At 38.6% G+C, this 22,066-nt stretch overlaps 1 protein-coding gene across 1 annotated transcript in view; it reads right to left on the bottom strand.

The window, feature by feature from the left end:
* The window catches only part of CCDC168 (coiled-coil domain containing 168), a 32,861-nt gene extending 12,021 nt beyond the window's left edge, over positions 1 to 20,840 (bottom strand). The window contains exons 1-4 of the mRNA XM_040991538.1: positions 20,339 to 20,840; positions 20,182 to 20,215; positions 20,051 to 20,093; positions 114 to 15,067 (exon numbers count right to left, since the gene is read on the bottom strand). Coding sequence (XP_040847472.1) covers positions 114 to 15,067; positions 20,051 to 20,093; positions 20,182 to 20,215; positions 20,339 to 20,566 — 15,259 coding nt within the window. The 5' untranslated portion in view covers positions 20,567 to 20,840. The remainder of the gene's footprint in view (positions 1 to 113; positions 15,068 to 20,050; positions 20,094 to 20,181; positions 20,216 to 20,338) is intronic.
* Positions 20,841 to 22,066: the final 1,226 nt, after the last annotated feature.

Below are 22,066 nucleotides of genomic sequence, written 5' to 3'. Positions count from 1 at the left end.
ATCCACATTCCCTGCCTCTCTGCCTCTTGAATCTGTTTTTCCTTGCTCCCTGCTTTCTTGACCTGCTTTCCATTGTTCTTTGTCTCCTGGAACTGCCTTTTCTGGTTCTTTACCTTCATTTGCTTTTAATGGCTCATTGCTTTCTCGACCAATTTTTTCTTGATCTTCACCTTCTCGATCCACCTTCTGTTGCTTCTCAGGATTCAATGAAAGGCTCCATGAAAGTGCTTTGTTTCCTTTTGTGTATTTCTTGGTTATTATCCTTACATTATCTTCTTTATTTGGGACTAGTTCCATCACATTTTGCACTTTATTTGTAACATCACCTTCAAAAGATTCTTTTTCTTTTGTTCCTATGTTTGACTTCTGCTGTGATAATTCTGGGGAAGTGTGAATTATTATGTCAGTTACACAGTCTGCTTTTTCGATTTGTGTACTCCATTTTAGATGAGGAGAAGGAATGGGAGTTTCATCTTTAACTTTTTGTATCTTTTTGTCTTTACCATCCAACTTAATTTCCTGTGTAACTGATAATGTACTTTTCTTCCAAGGCCTGGCATTTTCTACTTTTCTTCTCTCCTCTTCTTCCTGTATTATATGTCCTATGGTGTTTTTTACACTATTTGAGATGTGAACAGGTATAAACTTTTGTGGTACAATTTTTTCTATATATGATGACTCCTGGAGCTTCCGTTGTAGAACAGAGAATGGTGTTTTTGTTGGCATGGCTTCCTCTCCTCTTGTGCCCACTTCAGAGTGAGATAGAAAAGAGATGGCAGATTTGCTGTGAATTTCAACTTGTTTAGTTTCATCTTCCTGCATTTTTTTCTTTCCTTCATCAAGATTCAATTGTAATTCCTGTGACACTATAGGTTGCCCTGTTGTAAAAGTTAGTCTTCGCAAATGTGTTATTTCTGCCAATGATTTTTCCTTCCTATCATTTTGTGATACACATTTTGCTTTTTTAATACTGCTTAAAATATTATCACTTGTTTTCTCATATTTTTCTGTTGTCTCTGATAATTCCTGGAGTGTTAATGGTGGAAGACAAAATCTTGTAATCCCTTGTGTGTATAAATCTCTTATTCTGTGGTCCCATATCAAGCGAGCTGAAGAAGGAACAAAAGCCTGGGGTTTACTCTGAACTATCTTTAAACTACCTTTATGTTCCTGTCTCATTTTTATTATTTTTTCTTGCCCTCTGTTGGCACATTGTGGCTCTGCTCCACACAGTGGTTGTTTAAAAGGTGACTTCTTTCCTTGCAAAGTGATACATATGAGGTCAATTATGTCTTTTGCATCTATTATATTTTCTCTACCTGCCTTCTTTTCCTGTGGCAGGCATGTTGAATCGATAGCACTACTTGAACTATGTCTACTTGTTGAATCTCTAAATAGTGTTTTTCTGACATCTGATAATGATTGAAATGTTGGTGGAAGGCACTTGCCTTGTATTCCCAATATATCTTTTCCTAATTTTGTTCTTGAATTTAAATTAGGATGGGAAAGGCATGCTAAGGAAGGATATGAATTTGTCAGGTGCTCAGCTGATGTGCCTTTATCCTCTTGTACCTTACTCTCTGGTTTTGTCATGTTCAGAACCAAAGGCATTCTGTTTCCATCAGGTACATATGGTAGTGATGATTCCTCTGCCTTCAAAATAATCTTGGAGTCTTCCACTGTTTTTACTCTAACCTTATCTTCCCATGATGTACTTGGTGTTCTTTTTACATTATTTAGCAGAACCCCATCAGTTCTCTCTTTATTCAATTTAAGAACAGGCAAAGAAGGAATGGGCTCATCTATTTTTGTCACAGCCAAATCTGTTTTTTTTCTACGTTCCACAGTTACAATGTTCTCTTGTATGTTCCACTGTAGGTCTAGTCTCTTGCTTGAGGTACCAGAGTCAGTGGTATTGAGTACATGTGAAACTATTGATCTCCTCAACCTCAGAGCTCTTCTATGGGCATATATTATGTCTTTTGTAAATACTTGTTCTATGTTATTCTTCTGTGCTTTATATGCATTCAAAATGGGCATACATACAGAAAGAGAATGCAAAAAAATTCCAGGTAGACCTATTTCTTTGTACATCTTTTGATTTGCCTTATGTGATTCCTCTTTCCTACTACTAATTCTTAGCTTTGGTGTGCTTCCATTTGATATTGAACCAAACATCTTTGCCACATCTGATGATTTCATTCCTTTTGAAAATAAAAGATTCATATGGTTTATGGCCCTGTTGCACAATTCTAAAGGTAGTACTGTATTTTGTTTTTTCATTTCCCTTTGAGTACTTGAGGGCACGATAGATTCCTCTTTTCTGCCTGGTAGCTTATTTAATTTTGATAATGCGTTCTCTGTCTGAGGCATCAAATGTTGCAGAAGACAGGGAAAATCCTGTGGGTAGGATTTATGCTTCACAAGGTTCTCAGAGGAAACTGATTTGTGCTTCTGTTTTTTCCCTGAGCTGAGCAGGACTTGTTCTTTATTATTTTTAATATCTTCAGCTAGGAAATCCATTTGTTTTAATGCTTCTTTATTTTGTGAAGTTGTGTTGTCACAATGAATAGCATCTAATATTACTCGGTGTACTGAGGTACTAATTTCAACTAGATTTGTTCTGGAGTGAGATGCAGGTTCTATAATAGTGGTTTTTTGCTGTTTTCCGTCTCTTATAGTAAACAAATCAACTTCTTCCACTTTTGTATTATGGTACGCTGGACTATCTTCCGTCTTGACTGCTTTCTTTACCCATGGCAACTTAATCTGATATGCATCCAGTGGAGAATTAGATGTTGAAAAAGCCTCACATGTACTTTCTTGTTGATATTCTTTTCTGTTTATATTATGCAAATTAATTCCTTCTGAACTTGAAGGTTGATCTACATCATTTGTTTTTTTCTGTACCTTTAGGCTCAATCCTTTTGACCTCATTATTTGTTTTGCTGAAACCTCCTTGTTCGAACTATCAGTATAAATTTTATGCAATATACAAGAGGAAATGGATTCCAGAATTCTTTCTTTATTCTGATTACAAATGTTTTGCTGCTTCAGTAACAAGCTTTTTGAAAAATCCACTTTCAGTTTGTTTGATTTTAATGAACTATCACTTAACTTTGCTTGATCTTTTTCCTGTAGCTTTTCATTGCTCTCACTTTCTTTCCTTGGTGTGGCCGCTGCTTGTTTCAAATGAATGTCACTACTGGTGCGAGATCCAGAAGCCATGGTACTTTCTGCAACATTACCTTGTTTCACTAGCCCTTTCTGTACTGCCCACATTTTGTTCTGAGCCTCTACAACAGAACAAATAAATTCTTGTCCTTTGAAACCCAAGGGAATATTGGTTTCCTTTGATTGTCTTCCCAATGAATGGGATATAGTTTTTAGGCTAATACACTCATCTTCTTCCTTCACTACCTTCCCTGTGTTTTTCAAATGAAGGGGTTTTGTAACATAGTAAGCAACTGGCTCCTGATCTGTCTTGGAAGTACATTGATTCTGTAGTTTTTGCTCCTTGCAAATCTTTTGTTGAGAAATAACCAACTTTGCAAAAATTATGTTCCGCCTTTTTGAACTTAAAATATTCAGTTTTTTTGATCTTTTTCTTCTCTGTGGAATAGAAACTGAACCTTTGGCAGCAATGTCTACATCTCTCTCCTTTACACTTTGTGCATTGATGAATTCAAGTTCTGGATCTGATCTAATTCTTGGGGTGTCAAACATATTATAATTTATTTCTCTCTTCTGTGAAAGTAGAAGAGCACATGGTTTTCTTTCCAAATCTGTGTCAAAGTTGCCATGGTCAGGCTCAGGTACATGTTTGCCAATCACTAACTGACCTCCATATTGTGGGAGAATGTCTAGCAACACAACTTGTTTTTCTTTTTGCTTTCTAATTTGTTGGTGTGATGTTTTAAAAGTGCTTAGCATGGCACTCTTATCATTGGGCTGTATATATGGTCTTTTGGCTTTACCTAGTGATTTCTTTACTCGTAGTTGTAAAGGAATGCATTTCTGCTTTGTTGTTTGGTCCGTTACCCTTTTTACTTTTATATCCTCTTTGGCATGAGATGTTACCCAGCCAGAATTGTAGTTAGCATTCTGAACTAAAACCGCTATGCTTTTGCCCTGCTGGTATCCCTTCTGTTTCCTAATGTTACATTTCAGTACCTTCTTGTTGCTTCGGATTCCATATTCTGTAACATTAAGCAGCTGGAAAATGGGTGCTTTCTTTGCCTTCATTTTTATCCTTTGGGGATACAGAGCATTTTTCAATAAAGTTTTTCCTCCTTTGTTCTTTACAACTTCAGTAGAAATAAACTCATTTGTATGAACAGAATCTGAGATAGTACCCAGACCATGAAACTTTTGCTGTCTCCATTGTATAGCCACAGGCCCATCTATTTCTTTTCTCTTTCTTTGCTTGAATATGTTAACATTCTTTCGTGCATTAATAAGTTGTAATCCAGCAGAAGAATATCTTGGAATCAAATTGGGATTCACTGTTGCATTCATGTCTATTTCTGTTTCAAATTCTTTATCCTTTCTCTTTTTTTTCCTCCTATTCTCTTGTTCTTTAATAAGCAAGAGTATTCTTTCAATATTTCTTGCTCTGTGATCCACATCTAAAACACTTGTATAATCTTTCTTTGAGATTTTCGTTACCTGTGTAGACAAACTCTTTAAAAATGTGCCTTTTGTGTTAACTTCTGGCTTTGGCTTCTCAGCATGAAACCGATCCAGTATGCAAGAGGAGATGGATTCCAGCAGAACTGCTGTGAAAGGCTGCTGCTTTGCCAATGGCCCTGGGATACAGAATTGTTCGTTTGCACCTAGTAGATTCTTAGTTGCCTTCAATCCTCTTTTCCTCTGCAGATTTGATAGTTTCAGATCTTGTTTTGTCTGGATTTCCTCTGTCTTTTTCAAATGAAGAGGCTCCTTCCTTAGTTTGAGTTTGGTGTCACCAGTCAATTTTAGTTTGCACATCTTTGACACTGGCAAATATTTCTGTTGCTGCGCCTCTTCCCCTTCAATATAGTCTTCTGGTCCTCTTATACTTCCTGAGATACCAAGCCTAGGGTCATCAGCTCCTCCTCTCTGTGAAGTTTGTTCAGAGTACACCTTTGTTTGAAAATCTAATTTGACATAATGGTCTTTCATGTTCTGTGACTTAATCTGTAATGGTTGGATAGATTGCTGTGGTATATCTGCTAAAGTATGTTGGTGAATTTGCTCCTCTTTTCTTGCATCATCTTGCGTGATGTCAGGGATACCAGTGTATCCCGGAAACGGCACTTGGCTTTTCTTTGATGCCTCCAGCTTCAGCAGTGGATGAATGCATACCTGTTCCTGTAGCTTGTCAGTCTTGTGTTTTATGTCTATAAACTTTCTAATGTGAATTTTAAGGCATTCAGTGTCAAAAGCAGTTTTCAGAACTATACTTCCGGCATGTTTACTCAACTGTACTCTCCTCTGCTGTTGAATGCTGCCTCTCAGTTCTTTATTACTTCTAGTACCATATACAAGCAGCTGGGAAACTGGTGTTTTCTTTCCCTTAAATTTTATCTGTTTAATATGCAGAATGTTTTTTACAGATGCCATTTTTGCATTACTTTTATGGCTTATAATTTCAAGACACTTAGGTTTGTAGGCATATGAATTCCATAGGGTTCTTGAGATACATGGCTCTTGCTGTTTCTTTTGCAGGGCAAGAATTTTAGGATTTGCTATTATTTTCCAGTTTGCACTTTTAACTTCGTTCCCTTGCTTTTGAATTTGAAGGGGATTAGAGATAAAAGTAGACTCTGGACTGACTTTCATCTTTGGTTTTTGCTTCACTAAGTCAATTTCTGTTTTCTGAAGAAAGGTGTTCTTGGGGCATACTATATTGATCAAAGTTGCTTCTGATTTGAAAGGACCAAGTTCTCTCATTTGATCTACTGCAAACTCAAATGGCTGAATACACTGTGGAGCTGTGCTCAGCAAAAATTGTTGGTCATACTCTGTCATCTCATTGTTAGACTTATTCAGCATATTTAACTTTTCACAAGATTGTTCAATTGTATTCCAGGTTCTTGGTGATTCCTTCATTTTTATGTGTACAGTAGACATAGAAGTATGTGGAGATTTTAGCTGTGCATTTAATATAGCTTTATCTCTGTCCTCTCCTATCTTCTGAGCTTTAAAGTTCTGTGTGTCTCCCTTATCAATACTTATAGAAGCATGATCTAAAGCATTAAGTGATAGCTTCGAATGTATATCTCTGTGATTTAACATGTCAGTCATTTTTAGGTTATCGCTTTGTTGTCTAATTTCCCCTGAAACAGGCACATGACTGTCAACAGAGTCCAGGGAAATTTTTGTGAAGTGAAATGGAGCTTGGTCTTGCAAAACAGAATGACCTATTTTCTTATTATATATAGTCAATATAGTAACACCTGTTGGCTCATATAGTTCTGCATAAATATTTGATTTCTCCGTTTCTGGCAGCTCACCTTTCAGGTGTGCTTGTGTGTTTTTTTCTACTTTTCTATTATTTTCTGGTGTACATTCATAAAGTTGACTTTCTTGGGAATAAGATTCTCTAAAACACATGTCTTTTAATTTGCCAATGTCAGATTCATTCATGAGATATGCATTTACTATGAAGTGCTTTTTACACAATGGGACAATTTCCATTGGACGTTCTGGCTTTTCTTCCTCACTCTTTCTAGCTGGTGTCTTTGTTTCCTTTAAAAAGTTGAAAACACCACTCATGCCAACGGAACTGGAGTGTCCTGCCACCCCTTCAACTGCTGATTCCACTTGCATGTTATTAAACTTTGATATTCTCATGTCTGTCTCTGTTTCAAATCTGTTTTGCTTTTTCATTTCAGAAGTATGTGGCATGAAGTAAATGGTATCTGAAAATGTATCAGTTGCATTTTTACCTTGCCATATGGATTTCATTTTTGTTCTTAAATTGGATTCAAATTTTTTTCTATGCTTTGTGCTAGAGTGTCTACTGATTTTAAGTATTTGTAAGCTTGGTGATTTCTTCTTCTTCTTAATTAAAAATTTATAATTCAATATGATTTCCTTTTCTGATAACTGCACTGTATTTATTTGGCTATTAGAGTCAGGCATGACAATATTCAAAGACCCCAAGAGAATTGTGTTGGAGTTTCCTGGCAACTCTGCCTCTTTCTCTGTAATATGACCACACAGATTTTTTTGAATTGCTCTAATAGATACAGTACTCTTTGCTACTTTATCAAATAAGAATTCATCCATCATTAATTTGGGAAATGGACTCTGAGCATCCTCAGCAGCACCGAGTAAGGCCTCTTTTTCCCTATACTGCACACTTTCTTTCATCTTGTACTTAATATTGGGTTGCTTTCTCTTCCTATGACCTCCTGCAGGATATCCTTTGATATTAAAAACCAGTGAAATTGGTGGTTGCTTTGTTTTCAGAATTCTGTGTTTGAGAATCATCATACTTTTCTTGTCTAGTGGGCAGCTGAGGCTTTCGAAATCAGAGGACACAAGTCTGAAAAAATGTAAAGGTTTGAAAATTGTTCTGAAGTATTTTTGCTTCCATGCATTTCTCTCAGAAATAGGGTCGTCCTGCTTTACTCTGAGATTTTCCTTCCAGCTAGTATCATGTTTTACTGAGCCAATCTCTGATTTCTCCATTTGAAATGGAGCCTTGGGCTGTAACATACTTTTTATTCCTTTTTGTATACAAGGACTTTTATTGGAAGATTTAACTTGAAGAAAATTGAAGTGTCTGTGAGAAGCCTCCAAAACAATTTCTCTTGGTTGTGTTTCTTGCACTGCACAAGATAAATTTTGATTGTGTACGATTTCTGAATTCTTCAGCTCAGACTCTGATTTATGAGGGCCAGGATCTTTCATTTGATGTGCAGCAAAATTAAAGTGTTGGCTACAGAATGGGACTGATTCTGATATCCTTTGGATATTTTTTTCCTGCTTTTCATGTTGTATGTGCATTTCTGTTGCATTGTTGTATCTACTTTGCTTATCAGTCAAATTGGCCTTCTGCATTTCCCCATCAAATAATGATTTCTCTGTCTCTGGATGAGTATAACCATGTATTCTAAGTTTGTCCAACTCTGCTTTTGATCTGCCATGTATGTCTTGATCTTTTATGACAATAGTTGAAGCAGGCATTGGAGACAAAAATGGGTGTGTGACACATTTATTTTCTTCTTCATCTTGCAACATTCCTTCAAATGTGTTGCTTAAGATACTACATTTATTAGAAGGATATATATACAATCTTTTCCTTCGGTCATTCTTTTGCTGCATAATATTGCTTGTTTTTCTTAATGAATTTTTCACTGTTTTTGCTTTATCGTGCATTTTAATGCTAGATGAGACAGGTACAAGTGGAAAAGTGTTGATCAATACATTTGACATATCTTGAGATGTTTCTTTGCACATCGTTTCCAACATGAATTTTTGTTTCTTTCTATGATGATGCTTACCATACTTAGAGATGTTTATTGTCTTGAAAATTGATGACATCTGTTTTTTTTCAGTTACAGATTTATGGAGTTGCACTGTATTTCTTTGTGCTTTAAATTCACAGGAAACAGGCATGGAAAAATCAAGAGACGCCAGGATTTTCGCATGCAAATCCTTTTGCAATCTTATTTTTCTTGGTGAAACAGAACTAGCAAGTTCTTTTTGAAGGCTTCTTTCAGATGGGCTGCCATTTTGTGTTGTAACTGCTAAAGACCCACTAACTGGAGATGGAATCTTTGGAATCCCATCATCATTCACGTCATTTTGTGCTTTTGTTCTTTTTGGTAGATTCTCAAATGGAAACGAATTCCAAATGGAATCTAATATGCTCTGTATGGCAAGTGTTTGTTGCTGCAGCTCCTGAGTAAGCGCTTCTGACATTTTTTCACTTGTTGAATTCTTCAATTCTAGACCTGATTTCACATAGTTAGGCCCCTTCACTACATGAGCATTGAAATTGAAGTGTTCACAAAGCAGTGGGACTGTTTCTGTACGTTGTCCTTTGACTTTTGAAGTTCTAACCTTTTCATTGTGATCTGCATGCCGGGCTTTTTCTTTAAGTATCAATTGCTCTTTCTGTTGCAATTTGAGATTAAATCCCATTTTCCATGGGATGCCTCTCTCCTGCATTCTGTTGGACATGTTCATGTCAAGAGACTCAGGGATTCTAGAAATGGTGTCTGCCACAGGTTTGCTTTGTTTCTTCATGGTTTTTGAGTGGCATTCTAATTTTCTTCCATGGTTTGGGATTCCATATCCTGTGATATTAAATGTCTCAGAGATTAGTGCTTTCTTTGCCTTTAAAGTTATACGTTTGATACTTATTTTATGCTTCTTATCTATAAATTTTAAATTGTTTTTCCTTCTTTTAGATGCAGATAACATATGCATAGGGAAATTCAAAGATTCCTGAATTATAGTCGGTAATTTCTGTGCTAATCTTGTCTTAACTGCAATAAGATTGTTGAGTGCCACCACATGAAACCTATCAGAAAGGACTCCAGAGTATGTTAATAACTCAGCAACCTGGGATTTCAGGGGTTTGGGAGGTATATTTTTTAGATAACCACATCGTGGAACATTAAAAATCTGTGAAGTTGGTGCTTTCCTTGTCTTCATAATAACATATTTGAGATTCATTTCACGTCTTAAGAGTCTACAGAAAAATGCCTTTCTTCGTCTTCTGGATTTGGATATGTCAGGAGTGGAGGCAGCCAAAGATTCCACAGCAGGTGTTTGTAGACCTTTTGTAAGCTCTGCCTTTTCCTCTTTGCCCCAACTACACAGTTCCCTCATGTGGTTCCTATCTGTTGGGACACTGTGTTTTCCTGTGCAAACTGAAATGTAACCAATTCCTGAGCTCTCTGTTTGTAAAAGAGGAAGCTTTGAACTTGGTATACAGGTCATGCCATCTTGTGGCCAGAGGTCTTTTTTCAGCTCCTCCTCTTGCATTGGGTTTGTATTCTGAATTTGCTGTTGGATACTCTGTTCTGTAACAAAAAGAATTTTTCTTCTTCCCTGGTTGTTATGCAAATCAAGACCCTTCCTATGACTCGAACAGAACATAAAATGTTGGCTGTGCTGTGGAAGTATTTCTAACAATGCCTGCTGTTCAAGTTCTTCTTTGTCTTCATCTTTAACAATGCCATCTGAAGTAGTACTAATTTCATGAAGTGATATTTCTTGCTTTACTTGTGTAGAATGGAATTTGTTTTCTCTTAATGTATCATTTTTGGTTTTTATCTTGTTATTTACATTAATATCAGGTGTAGCAGTCATGACAGAGTCCATTTGATCTACTACCTCTTTCTTTTGATGAACTTCTTTTATTTTGGTTGTCAAGTATCCCAATTCTTTTCTTTGATTTGGACTAGCACCACCCTTAATATGGAATATGGACGACATCAGTGGTTTCTTTGCCTTTATAACTCCACATCTATGACTCATTAGTATCTTCATGTCTGAAAATTGCTTCAAATTTCTCCTCTTTGGAGATGTAGATGGAGTAGACATGTCCAATTCAAATGTCACTGGCTTTTTCTTTTCGCTGCCATCAGCCTGTTGCTTCTGATGGCTTGCTCCAGATAAGATAACATTTTCTCTTCCAGAAAATGTGTAAGCCTTTTCTTTCTCAGACTTAAGAGGTGAAAGTGAAATGTATGTCTCTGGCTTTTCAAGTTGAAGTTGACCCAGTTTAGGGCATGGACTAGAACCCAAAATAATCTGTGTAAAATATGCTTGTGGGTGTACCTGAGTATTTACATCTGGTTCATCCGTTGCCTCACCTGATTTGACCAGTTCATCATCTTCCTGAGCCTCTTGATAGGCACTGAATCCACGTGATGAGTCCCCTGATCTTGGAAGTGGAGTTTTAGCACCGTCAGCACTTGTCACACATTCTGCTTTGTTTGTTGTCTGCAATGCCTCAGCTTCTGCAGGGTCCATTTTGAGAGTAGCCTGTGAGGCAGCTTCTGTAAACCCTGCCTGGTTCTGCAATCTCTGCTTAGGTATAGGTTGCTCCTGTGCTGAACAGGTCAGTGAGGCCTCTGACTCCGTAAAGCCGGCCTTCTTCATTTGACACGCATCAGGCTGCAGGTGCTGACCATGCTCTAGAGCTGCTTCTGAAAGCTTTTGTTCATTTTCTTCTTTGTCTTGGAATTTTTCATCCCCCTCACAGAATACACTACTCTTAGCATAAACATCAATGTAATTTTTCTTTGCTGGTTTGCCTGGCTTTAACTGAGCATAACAGAAAATACTTTGCAATTGGCTGTAAACAGGAGAATAAAGGGTAGTTAGACACTCAGGGACCAATCCTTCACTTTGGCTGATCCTTCTAACCACCGTCTTAAAGTTCAATTCTGATTTCTGTCTATGGCCTATGTTGCTGAATATTTGTGATGCTGATGGCTTCAATGCCTTCATATTTATATTTCTTGGTCTCAATAAACTTGTCATGCTTGCAAATCTTACTCTGTTTTTCTTTGGTTTAGAATCAGACAAAACAGGTGTTTTGAAGTGAGCTGGTGGCACATCTATTGGTAATTCCGCCTTTTCTCCAGCAAAACAGTAACCCATTTCATCTGTATCGCTTCCATTGCCTGGAGCACCACTTTCTTTTGTTTGACTTGAAGGGTCTGCACTCGGTAGTTTTCCTGATAGTGGAGGAGGCATCTCTGAATCTGTGGTGCTTCTGATGACTCTTTGTGTTGTTTGATTTTTCTCCGTACTGTGGACACAAGGTAGATCCATGATGGAGAAGTCAACAGTCTCCACAAGGGTTTCTTTGGATGAGATTGATTGATTCATTTCTCCCTCCGTTTTAATCTCCTTCTCTGCATGTACATCAAATCTGAGGTTCTGCATTTCTTTGTTTCCTTTCACTTCATCTTGCCATTTAGCTTCCTGTGTATCTGTAGTTTCATTTTCCTTATTAGTAGAATCTGAACAGTTTTCTTCCCCTTCAGTTTGGGATTTATCTGAAATTGGTCTAATACATCTGCAACTCTCTAAATTTAATCTGCTGTGTATTCCAGTTTTAGGCAAAACAGATGCATGAGGGTAAGTAACATTCAGAGGCACATTGGCTACAATGTTATCTTGTGGCACCTGTTTAATTAAGGTTTGAAAATTGCCTTCCAATTTTTTAATGTGTCTTAGAGTACCTTGTCTATTGATACAAGGCATTTGTGAAACTACTGTTTTCTTTACTTTCATAGATGTACACTTTACTCTGAGTACCTTTTTTGTTCCTGATATTTTTTTTCTTACTTTGAAAGACTCCAGGGCAGCTGCAGGTAACCTTTTCTTTGAGTTTCCCTTTTCTTCTGCAATATAACCATCTTGTACATTACTGGGCTTTCCACCAAATAGGATACCACACTCTGTTTCATTTAAAAGTTTACCAACTGGGGAATTCTCTGGCATTGCAGGTGGATTCATTGATTCTATAGCATTTTCTCTTCTTGGAGATCTTTCTATGTTTTGCATTACCTTCTTGACTGGAAATGGATGGCTCACAATGGGTGAACTTGTTGCCAAAACAGAGAGAGCTTGTGGTTGTCCGTTTGGGTCTTGAGTTTTTCCACTTGCTGAACTAGATTGTTCCACTTTGAGTCTGATCTGTGTGGGGTTTTGATTTGGATACATACTGAAGCTGATGACTTGTTGTGTCAGCGGTGAAATGCCTTCTCCTTCCTCTTGTCCTTCTTGCTCTCTGCCATGTTGTTTTGGGTTTTTAAGTACAAAGTTGTTATCAATGTGTTTTGAATTCTGTGTTTTCTTTTCATCTGGTAATTTCTCATGCTTTAATGCTGATTGATTAAGTCTTACTATTACTGATGCATGTCTCTTGTCATTTAATCTGCTTTGTATTTGCATATCAGGTGTGTCAGTGCAACGCACATCACATGTACTTCTATCTTGAAGAACATTTTTTATGTTGCTTCTAGTGTTGCATTCCAATTCCTCAGTTTTCCTTACATTGCCATATTCTGCAATGTTAAATATTAACTGTTTCTCTTCCTTTAGACATACTTGAATTTCTATGCCTTCATACTTTTCATTGTTTTTTAAGGAAATGGGTGGATTGGGATTTGATAACTCCAGAACAATTTCCAGAGAGTTGTTCTGGTTCTGTGTGTTTTCCTTTGAAAAGTCTCTCTGCATTTTTGGCAATCTAGTTGGAAATTCCTCTCCATCTGAAAGTTGAAGATGGGAAATGTCTGCACTTAGGAAGCCTTCCTGTGTTTTCCTTCTTCCGTTCAGTTCTACTTTGGGATAGGACACACATTTGGTCATAGGTTTTGACATAGCTTCTTTCAAAGGTGTCTCATTCCTTGGAATGGGAAACTCAACTGATTTTTTATCATTTGGGACATGAAATTCTGTAGTATCAATTTCTCTTGCTTCTTTAATTGGGTCTTCAGGAGACTCTTTACACTTCCCGTTTGTTTGTATTAATGAAGAAGATGCCTTTAGTTGTTCACTGTTAGCCATGAGTGACTGTTCTGGCTGAGGTAATATTTGTGGTGAAATGTCTTCTGGTCCTTTACTTTTCCTTTCATCTTGCTGTACAATTCCAGTAATGCCCGAGAGACACTGCTCCTCAACAGATCCTGCATAACCAATGCCCTGTGTATCTGGTAAATTATTCTGCCTTTGCAGAAAATACCTACATTCTATTAAGCCTCGCATGACTTCCATTATTTTCTTCATGGAACACTTTTTAATGTAAGGAGGAATAAACTTGGGTACAGAAACAAGCTGTGAAGCTATATCTAATAGAGCTTTCCTTTGATGTAATTCTTTCTTCACAGTATTATTCTTGCATCCTAAATCATTCTTGTTTTTTGTGGTTTGAAATACCAGTGAAGTTGTTTTCTTTGCTTTTAGAGATGAAATTTTAAGACTGAGCTTGCGTTTATTGCCAAGTGATTTTCTGCTATATAGAGAAACTTGGCTACTTTTTGATGAAGCAGTTTGCTGCTGGTCTTCTGACTTTACACTCTCCACTTGCAGCATATTTTCAATACATGAATTTGGACTCACAGTTAAATCTAGATTTTCAGCATTTTTAGAAGCAATATCTTCCCCCTTGATAGAATATTTAATCTTGTTTGATTCTTCAAAACAAACCAAATATTGGGTTTCACCTAAATGTTCATCAGGCTCTTTGCCACTGAGCAAACCTTCTTGTATTTTAACAGTATATTGGACTGGGGTAAGATTTTGGCTCCTATCCACTTGGTGGGCCAGAAGACAGTCTTCTGTGTTGGTGGAAAATGGCTTATTCATTAAGTCCTGAGAATGAGTTACATCACTACTGGCCATGATATCAAGCTGGCTGTTGATAGGTTCTTGACTGTGAGTGAAGTGTTGGCCTTGGCCAGGGAATTGAGTTTCATAAAAACTTCGATTCTGAATAGCATTTTGTTCTGGAAAGGAATCTTGTGCTTGGGCAGAAACAACCCTGTGTACCGAACAGTGATTCTGAACCAAGGACTCTTGGGATTTGGAGCACAGATAAATAGTTTCACTCTGTAGTGTAGCACTGTGTTTTAATGGAAATTGATTTTTCACATTTTTTTCTAGAAGTCTAACTTGGTCTTTAGACAGAAATAGATGGGCAGGAGGGCATGGTGTCACAACTATATGTTCATTTTCTGTATAGAATTTAGATGTTTTCGAAAAACTAAGATCAGAAGAAAACTCTAAATTTTTATTTTTGTTAGTTTTCATTATCGAAAACAATTTTTTTGAAGAAAATTTTACTCTTTCTTGTTTGTTTTCTGTATGCTGTCTGTTGTTTAGGAAAATTTTCTTTACTTCCGAATGAAACAGTGACAAAGAGGAGCTGGTTGTACTTGAAGATGTCACATGACTTTCACAAAAGTGACTAACATAGTGTCTACTCTCACTGGTGGCTGATCCTTTTGATTCATCTGACATGAAAACTGCATCTGTGAAGTTACCTTCATTTCTTTCAGGTGTAAGCATTGAGGCAACTCTCCTTTCTGAAGAGATATCAGTTCTGAAATAGAAGAAAACTGTGTGGGAAGAAAACTGTCTGGGATGTATTTCTTGTAAGAACTCTTCTATATTCAAGGAAACACAGCTTAATAAGTGAAAACAGATGGAAAAAAGTGGAAAGCAATTATCTACATCATAAAAACAACTCATTATCTAGTTCCTTTCATTTAATGTACCAGTCAACTAGCAAAATTAAAGTTAATAATTTATATAACTCGGAGAATGAGATACCCTGAATTCTTTAAAAGCCTGTTTTTGACAGCAATGAGTCAAGTTGTAGAATCAAGGTATGCCCTTCTACGAGGATTAGTTTTCATTTCTGTCCTCTGTATGAATGTCTATGATTTGATAGGTACAAAAAAAGAATATCCAGTAGTATAAACTGCAGTTTTCTAGAGATAAGCTCAGCTCATTTTAACAGATATTTGTGGTAAGCACAAAAGTCTACATTTTAGTGAAGTGTCTTAGCACAATATTGAGTTAATGATCATAGAAGAGAAACCATCTATTTCAAATATTTGTCAAACAGCTACTGAGACCAACTGCATGCAGTTAGCATCCTCTGCTGTGGTGTATATAAATGTGTTTATATGCATTTGTATGTGTGAATAAAATGTACACACGTATATATTGAGGAAATGAGGGAAACAGAGAAGCACTCCCAACTACTGGCTTACTTCCCCCAGATGCCCTCAAGGGCCAGGACTGACGGGGACACAGTTGCCAGTCAAAAACTGTCCAGGTCTCCCATGTGGGTGGCAGGCGCCAACCCCTTGAGCCATCACCTGCGGCCTTCCTGGCTGTGTACTAACCGGAAGCTGGAATCCAGAGCTGGAGTCAGAAGTGAACCAAGCACTCCATGTGGCCTTGGGATACCCTAAACTACGAGTCCAAACACCAACCCCATAACGAATAATTTTGTGAAAATTTAGGACATAGAACCCAGAAATGCAAATGTTATTTGGCATGTTTCTGTGAGAGTGATTTTGGATGAAATTAATATTCAAATAAGTTAACTTTGGCTACAGTAGACTACTTTCCCTAATCGAGTAGGTCTTACCTAATTACTTAAAGGCACAAACAGACCAAAAGAATAGCCATTCCAGAGTAAGGAAATTTTATCAACAGATAGCTTTTGGACTTAAAATGAATATTTTGGATTTGCTTGTCACTTAAATGTATGAACTAAATATTTAAAATCTCTTCAACTCTTACTCACTGAGTGTTTTTCTCACATGTGAATTCTGTTTGCAGAATTCTAATCTACCTTAAAACTTGTTAGAAATGAAATGCAGATTCAGTGTAATGGCATAGTGGGCAAAGCCTCTGACTTCAATGTCAGTATCCCAAATGACTGTGGTTTGAGTCCAAGCTGCTGCACTTCTGATCCTGTTCCCTGCTTTCTGATCCTTTCACTGGGAAAAGAGTGGACAATCAGAACCCAAGAGGGTGGCCAAGATGAAGCTTTAGGCTCCTGGCCTTGGCCTAGCTATACCCCAGCTGATGTGGTACAATAAACCAGTGGATGGAAGACCTATCTCTGTCTCTCCCTCTCTGTAGCTCTTCCTTTCAAATAAATAATATAAATACAGAGAGGAAGAGAAAGAAGAAAATCTTCCATCAGATGATTCACCTCCCAAGCAGCCACAACAGCTGGAGCTGAGCCAATCTGAATCCAGGAGCCAGGAGCCGCTTCTGGGTCTCCCACACGGGTGCAGGGTCCCAAGGCTTTGGGCCGTCCTCGACTACTTTCCCAGGGCACAAGCAGGGAGTAGGATGGGAAGCAGAGCTACTGTGATTAGAATCGGCACCCATATGGAATCCGGGGTGTGCAAGGTAAGCATAGCCACTAGGTTACCGTGCCGGGCCCATATTTATTTTTATAAAAGGAAATTACATACACATTCTCAGGACATACTCTAATTCCACTAAATTAGAAACATTGTTGGTAAGACCCAGAAATTTTAGGTTTTTGAAAAATTTTTTGTTTAGGAGCCTGGCACTGTGACTTACAGGATTAAGTCACCACCTGATACTGGCAGTTCTTGGAGCACCAGTCAGAGTCCTGGCTGTTCTGCTTCCAAAGACGGCCTAAGTGCTTGGAACCCTGCCACCCACACAGGGCACCTGCAGGGAGATTCTGATTCCTGGCTTTGGCCAGATCCAGAATTGGCCACTTTGTCCTTTAGGGGTAAACCAGGGGATGAATGATTTCTATTGTTTTTAACATTTATTTATTTTAATTGCAAAGTCAGATATACAGAGGGGAGGAGAGAAAGGAGTGAATCCTATGATTCACTCCCCAAGCGGTCACAAGAGCTGGAGCTGAGCAGATCCGAAGCCAGGAGCCCAGACCTCTTTCAGGTCTCCCACATGGGTGAAGTGTCCCAAGGCTTTGGGATATCCTTGTCTGCTTCCCCAGGCCAAAAGCAGGGAACTGGATGGGAAGTGGGGCAGTTAGAATTAGAATTGGCACCCATATGGGATCCTGGCACATCCAAGGCGAGAACTTTAGCCACTAGGTCAATGCAATGGGTCCTCTCTCTTTAAAAAGATTTATTTGTTTGAAAGGCAGAATTACAGAGAGAAGAGAGGCAAAAGACAGAGATCACAGAGATCTTTGGCCTGGTGGAAGGTAGAAACCCAGAGCTTCTTCCAGGTCTCTCATGGGTTCAGGGACGCAGGCAGTTTAGGCCATCTTCTGCTGTTTTTCCAGATACTGGTAGCCAAACAGCTGGGTCTCAAATTAGCATTCATAATGGATACCAGCATCACAAGAGGTGGTTTCATGTGCTATGCTGCAACCCTGCCCCAGATCTCTCTCCCCCCCTCTCTCTTGTGCTATGCTGCCCCAGCTATCTCTCTCTCTCTCTCTCCCTGCGAACTTCCGACTCTGTCATTCTGTTTTTCAAATAAATATATCTCTAAAAGATTTACTTTTCTCTTATTTGAAAGGAAGAGTAAGAGGGAAAATGATACAAAAAAAAAAAAATACAGAGAGATCTTCCACCTGCTGACGGGCTCCTCAAATAGTCAGGGCTGAGCCAGAATTCCATTCAGGTTTCCTAGGTGGGGATGGGGATTCAAATTCTTGAGCCATTACTGTCTTTTACAGAGAGTGCTAGCAAAAAAGTGGGTCTAGAAGTGAAGAAGCCAGGACTCCGACCAGCTGGCACTGACATACGGGATCTAAGAGTCCCAAGCACCCCTGTAAGCACTATACCAAACCCCTGCCACAAGAAACTTGAGTTTTAACAAGCCCTCCATGTATAGTCTGATGCATGATGAATTTTCACAATCACTGTTTTTATGTAAGAGATTTCCTAAAAATAAACAAGTAAAACTCCTATAAACTAGGCAGTCCACTAGCTACTTAAGAAACACAGATTACCTCATATTTTACTGAAGTACAAACTTACTTTTTAAAAAAAAAAAAAAGATTTGTTTTTATTGCAAAGGCGGATATACAGAGAGGAGGAGAGACAGAACAAATCATCTGTCCAATGTTTCACTCCCCAAGCAGTCGCAATGGCCAGAGCTAATCCAAAGCCAGGAGCCAGGAGCCGCTTCTGGGTCTCTCACGCGGGTGCAGGATCCCAAGGCTTTGGGCTGTCCTCATCTGCTTTCCCAGGCCACAATCAGGGAGCTGGATGGGAAGTGGGGCCATAGGGATTAGAACTGGCGCATTCAAGGTGCGGTGGCACAGTGGTTAAGGTTCTCGCCTTGCATGCCCAGGATCCCATATGGGCACTGGTTCTAATCCCGGCAGCCCCGCTTCCCATCCAGCTCCCTGCCTGTGGCTCAGGAAGGCAGTTGAGGACAGCCCAAAGCTTTGGGACCATGCACCTGCGTGGGAGATCCGGAAGAGGCTCCTGGCTTCGGACCAGCATAGCATTGCGCTCACTTGGGGAGTGAATCATCGGTCCGAAGATCTTTGGAAGATCAGACGGAAGAGGAACTCTGTCTCTCCTCTCTGTATATCCGCCTTTCCAATAAAAAAAATAAAATAAATCTTTTAAAAAAAAAAGAACTGGTGCTCATATGGAATCCTAGCACATTCAAGGTGAGGACTTACCAGCTACCATACCGCGCAGGGCAGTGAATTTACATTTAAATAACCCTCAAACACAGCAGTGAACAAATACTGTTTATGAAATCACCATGACCTATCTAATTTCTTGGTAAAATTTCACTAGTTTGGATTTATCTAAATTAAAATTGAGTATTTTGGCTATAGTAAGATTACATTTTTACCTGTAACAGAAAATATTAGGTGAATATTTAAAATTATTAGTTTTTAACCTATCTTGCTTGACTGTTAGTCTCTTTATACATATTTCCTTTTCTTGGGCCTGGCATGGTAGCCTAGCAGCTAAAGTCCTTGCATTACATATACCAGGACCGTGCACCCTCATGGGAGATCCGGAAGAGGCTCCTGACTTCTGGCTTCGAATTTGCTCAGCTCTGCCCATTGCAGCTGCTTGGGGAGTGAATCAGTGGAGTGAAGACCTTCCTCTCTGTCTCTCCTTCTCTCTGTATATCTGACTTTCCAACAAAAATAAATAAACCTTTAAAATTTTTTCTTTTCTTAAATGGTGTTTGGAGAGTGAACCAAGAGATGGGAGCTCTTTTTCAAGCATATAAAACTAAAATAAAGTCAAATACAAAATACTCATGAATGGGGTTCATCTTACTGAATATTTGGAGGCAGAAATGAAGTAGAACAATGCAAGTAGCTCTTCTTTAAACACTAGGCATGTTGCCATCTGTGAAATGCCCCCTGCCCCTCCATCATGGAATTGAGACTGGCCTCTAAGATTTGAGAAAGAACTACTGACGCTCCTATGTAAATGGTGAGCTGCCTTGGACTCCTTACATACAACATGGGAAAATCTGTGAAATACAAAAGCAGTGCAGGTTTGAAAAGTATACATATATATATTTATACATAACCAACTATGTAATTTCAAAATATATCACTGACCTTTCTTCTGAAGGTAGATGAATAACTGGATGTTTCTTTAGAGCTAAATGGGAACGAACAGTCACAGTTTCAATGGAAGATAAGGCTGAACAAGTATTATATATAAAAATTTGAAATTATTTATTATTTACCAAATTCCATGTGCTTCAGGTTACTGTCTTCATTCTATTTCAAGAGAGAAAATAAAAGATGAGAGAATTAACACAAACATAAAAGTTCAAAATTTGCCAGCTGTTCTTAGGTATGATTTTGAAAAACGGGAGGGAAGAATCAATCATCTCTTCTTACCTTCTGAGTGTAGAAACCACATTTTTCTGGAAGTGCAATCTTCTTCTGAAAGCATGCATAAATTTTTATGAATATTACCTCAAAAATGATTCCCAAGAAAATGGCAAAGATGATTGTCACCCAGTAATTTTGAAAAACGGATTCTATAAGTTCCCATAACGTCAAAAATGCATCATCTTCCAGTACATCCCTCACTACTGTTTTAAAGAAACTATATGGCTTCGACATTTTAATGTACTGTGCAAACTAGACTGGCGTCTCATCCGGAAGTGCTCTGCTTTGGACACTCCCAAGCCCAAGTTGGTGTGTCTATCTCATTCCCACATGCAGTACCCTGCCACGAAGTGTCCAGTGTTGCTCAGTGTCTCAGGCAGGGCAGCAGTGACTGCTAGGGACCTAGGTCACACACGTGTCATAGTGGGTATTCAACTGAGCTCACGTCAGCGTTGGCAATAATGGACACTTACTGGTGAGATGCATCCAGCAGTAAGCTTTAAAAATTAAAATATAAGTATCCTCTGTTAACATCATCAAATATAATTCTATCACAATCTCTTATCAGCATAATCAAGATTTTCACTACCCTATAATTCAAGAAATAGAACTTTGAATTGGTACAAAAACATTTGATGGAACCATTTCTGTCACTATCAATAATCATGTATTGCATGCTTCTTTGTGATTAGGGAAAATAGTCTTAAAATGAACATAGAATTGATTGATTAATAAAAATGGTATACATGCAATTTAATTTGAATTTCAGATAAGTCCCAATATTTCAATTGTATGCCCCATTGCCACTCTGAGGGACACATGGAAATTTGTCAGTTATGGCCCCAATTGTTTTCCTTAATAGAGCATCTCATTTTCTATTTCTTTTTGCTAACGGGGTCTGTTAGCAACACTCCTCCTTTAACAATGTATAGATCTTCTGAGAAACGAAGTTGGACTTTGGAACACACTCGCAGCACAAAGGAGCTATTTGTGAAATCCTTTCTTACATCAGAATTAAGGGTGGGACGGAGGCATCTCTAAGTATATTTCCGTTTGCCTTTTAGTGTAGAACGAGTGGACTTGGAACTTTATCAAACAAACACAATCCTAGTCACATGTAGGGAAGATAGTCTAGACCATTGTAGGGTAGGCAGCTAGTTCAGGGTCCTGAACTTGGAAGCCACGCCCCCCACACCACCTCCCTTCTGCCCTACTGCAGTATTGCATTGTTGTGCAAGCACTCCCCTTGCTAAGCCCCCAAAAAAGCCCATGATAGGGAGGGGCTGAGGGGCTCCCTCCGGCATGCAAGGTCAGGCAGCACCTGAGCATGGCCCGTCTGTATTCCTCACCCACTGTTCACTGCTTGGGTGGGACAGGAAAGATGTTAATGTTAAGCTGCTTTGTATTTCTCTGTCCACATTCCATTACTGCTAAACTGTGGACAGAGAAGCCAGGGAAAGGTGAATGCCTGCAGCCTTGTGTGTCCAAGTTGTTCACTCTATGTCCCTTAGGATAACTTATATTGCTGCAGAAGCTGGGACATATAGGTCCTCAGTTTAATGGATGGACTTCAGGCTACTGACCGTTTCTTCCTCTCAGGGTTTTGATTCAGACTGGATTGCCATATGGACCTGTCATTTGCTAATTTCTAGTGGACCCTGTTATTGTGTTGAGTTAGGCAGCTAGTACAGGGTCATGAATTTGGAAGTGGCTCCCCTACCACCAGCTGTTCCC

This window comes from Ochotona curzoniae, unplaced genomic scaffold, assembly GCF_017591425.1.
Source record: "Ochotona curzoniae isolate NIBS_2020 unplaced genomic scaffold, NIBS_Ocur_1.0 contig_64, whole genome shotgun sequence".
Lineage (NCBI taxonomy): Eukaryota > Metazoa > Chordata > Mammalia > Lagomorpha > Ochotonidae > Ochotona > Ochotona curzoniae.
This window is presented reverse-complemented; position numbering and strand designations above follow the sequence as displayed.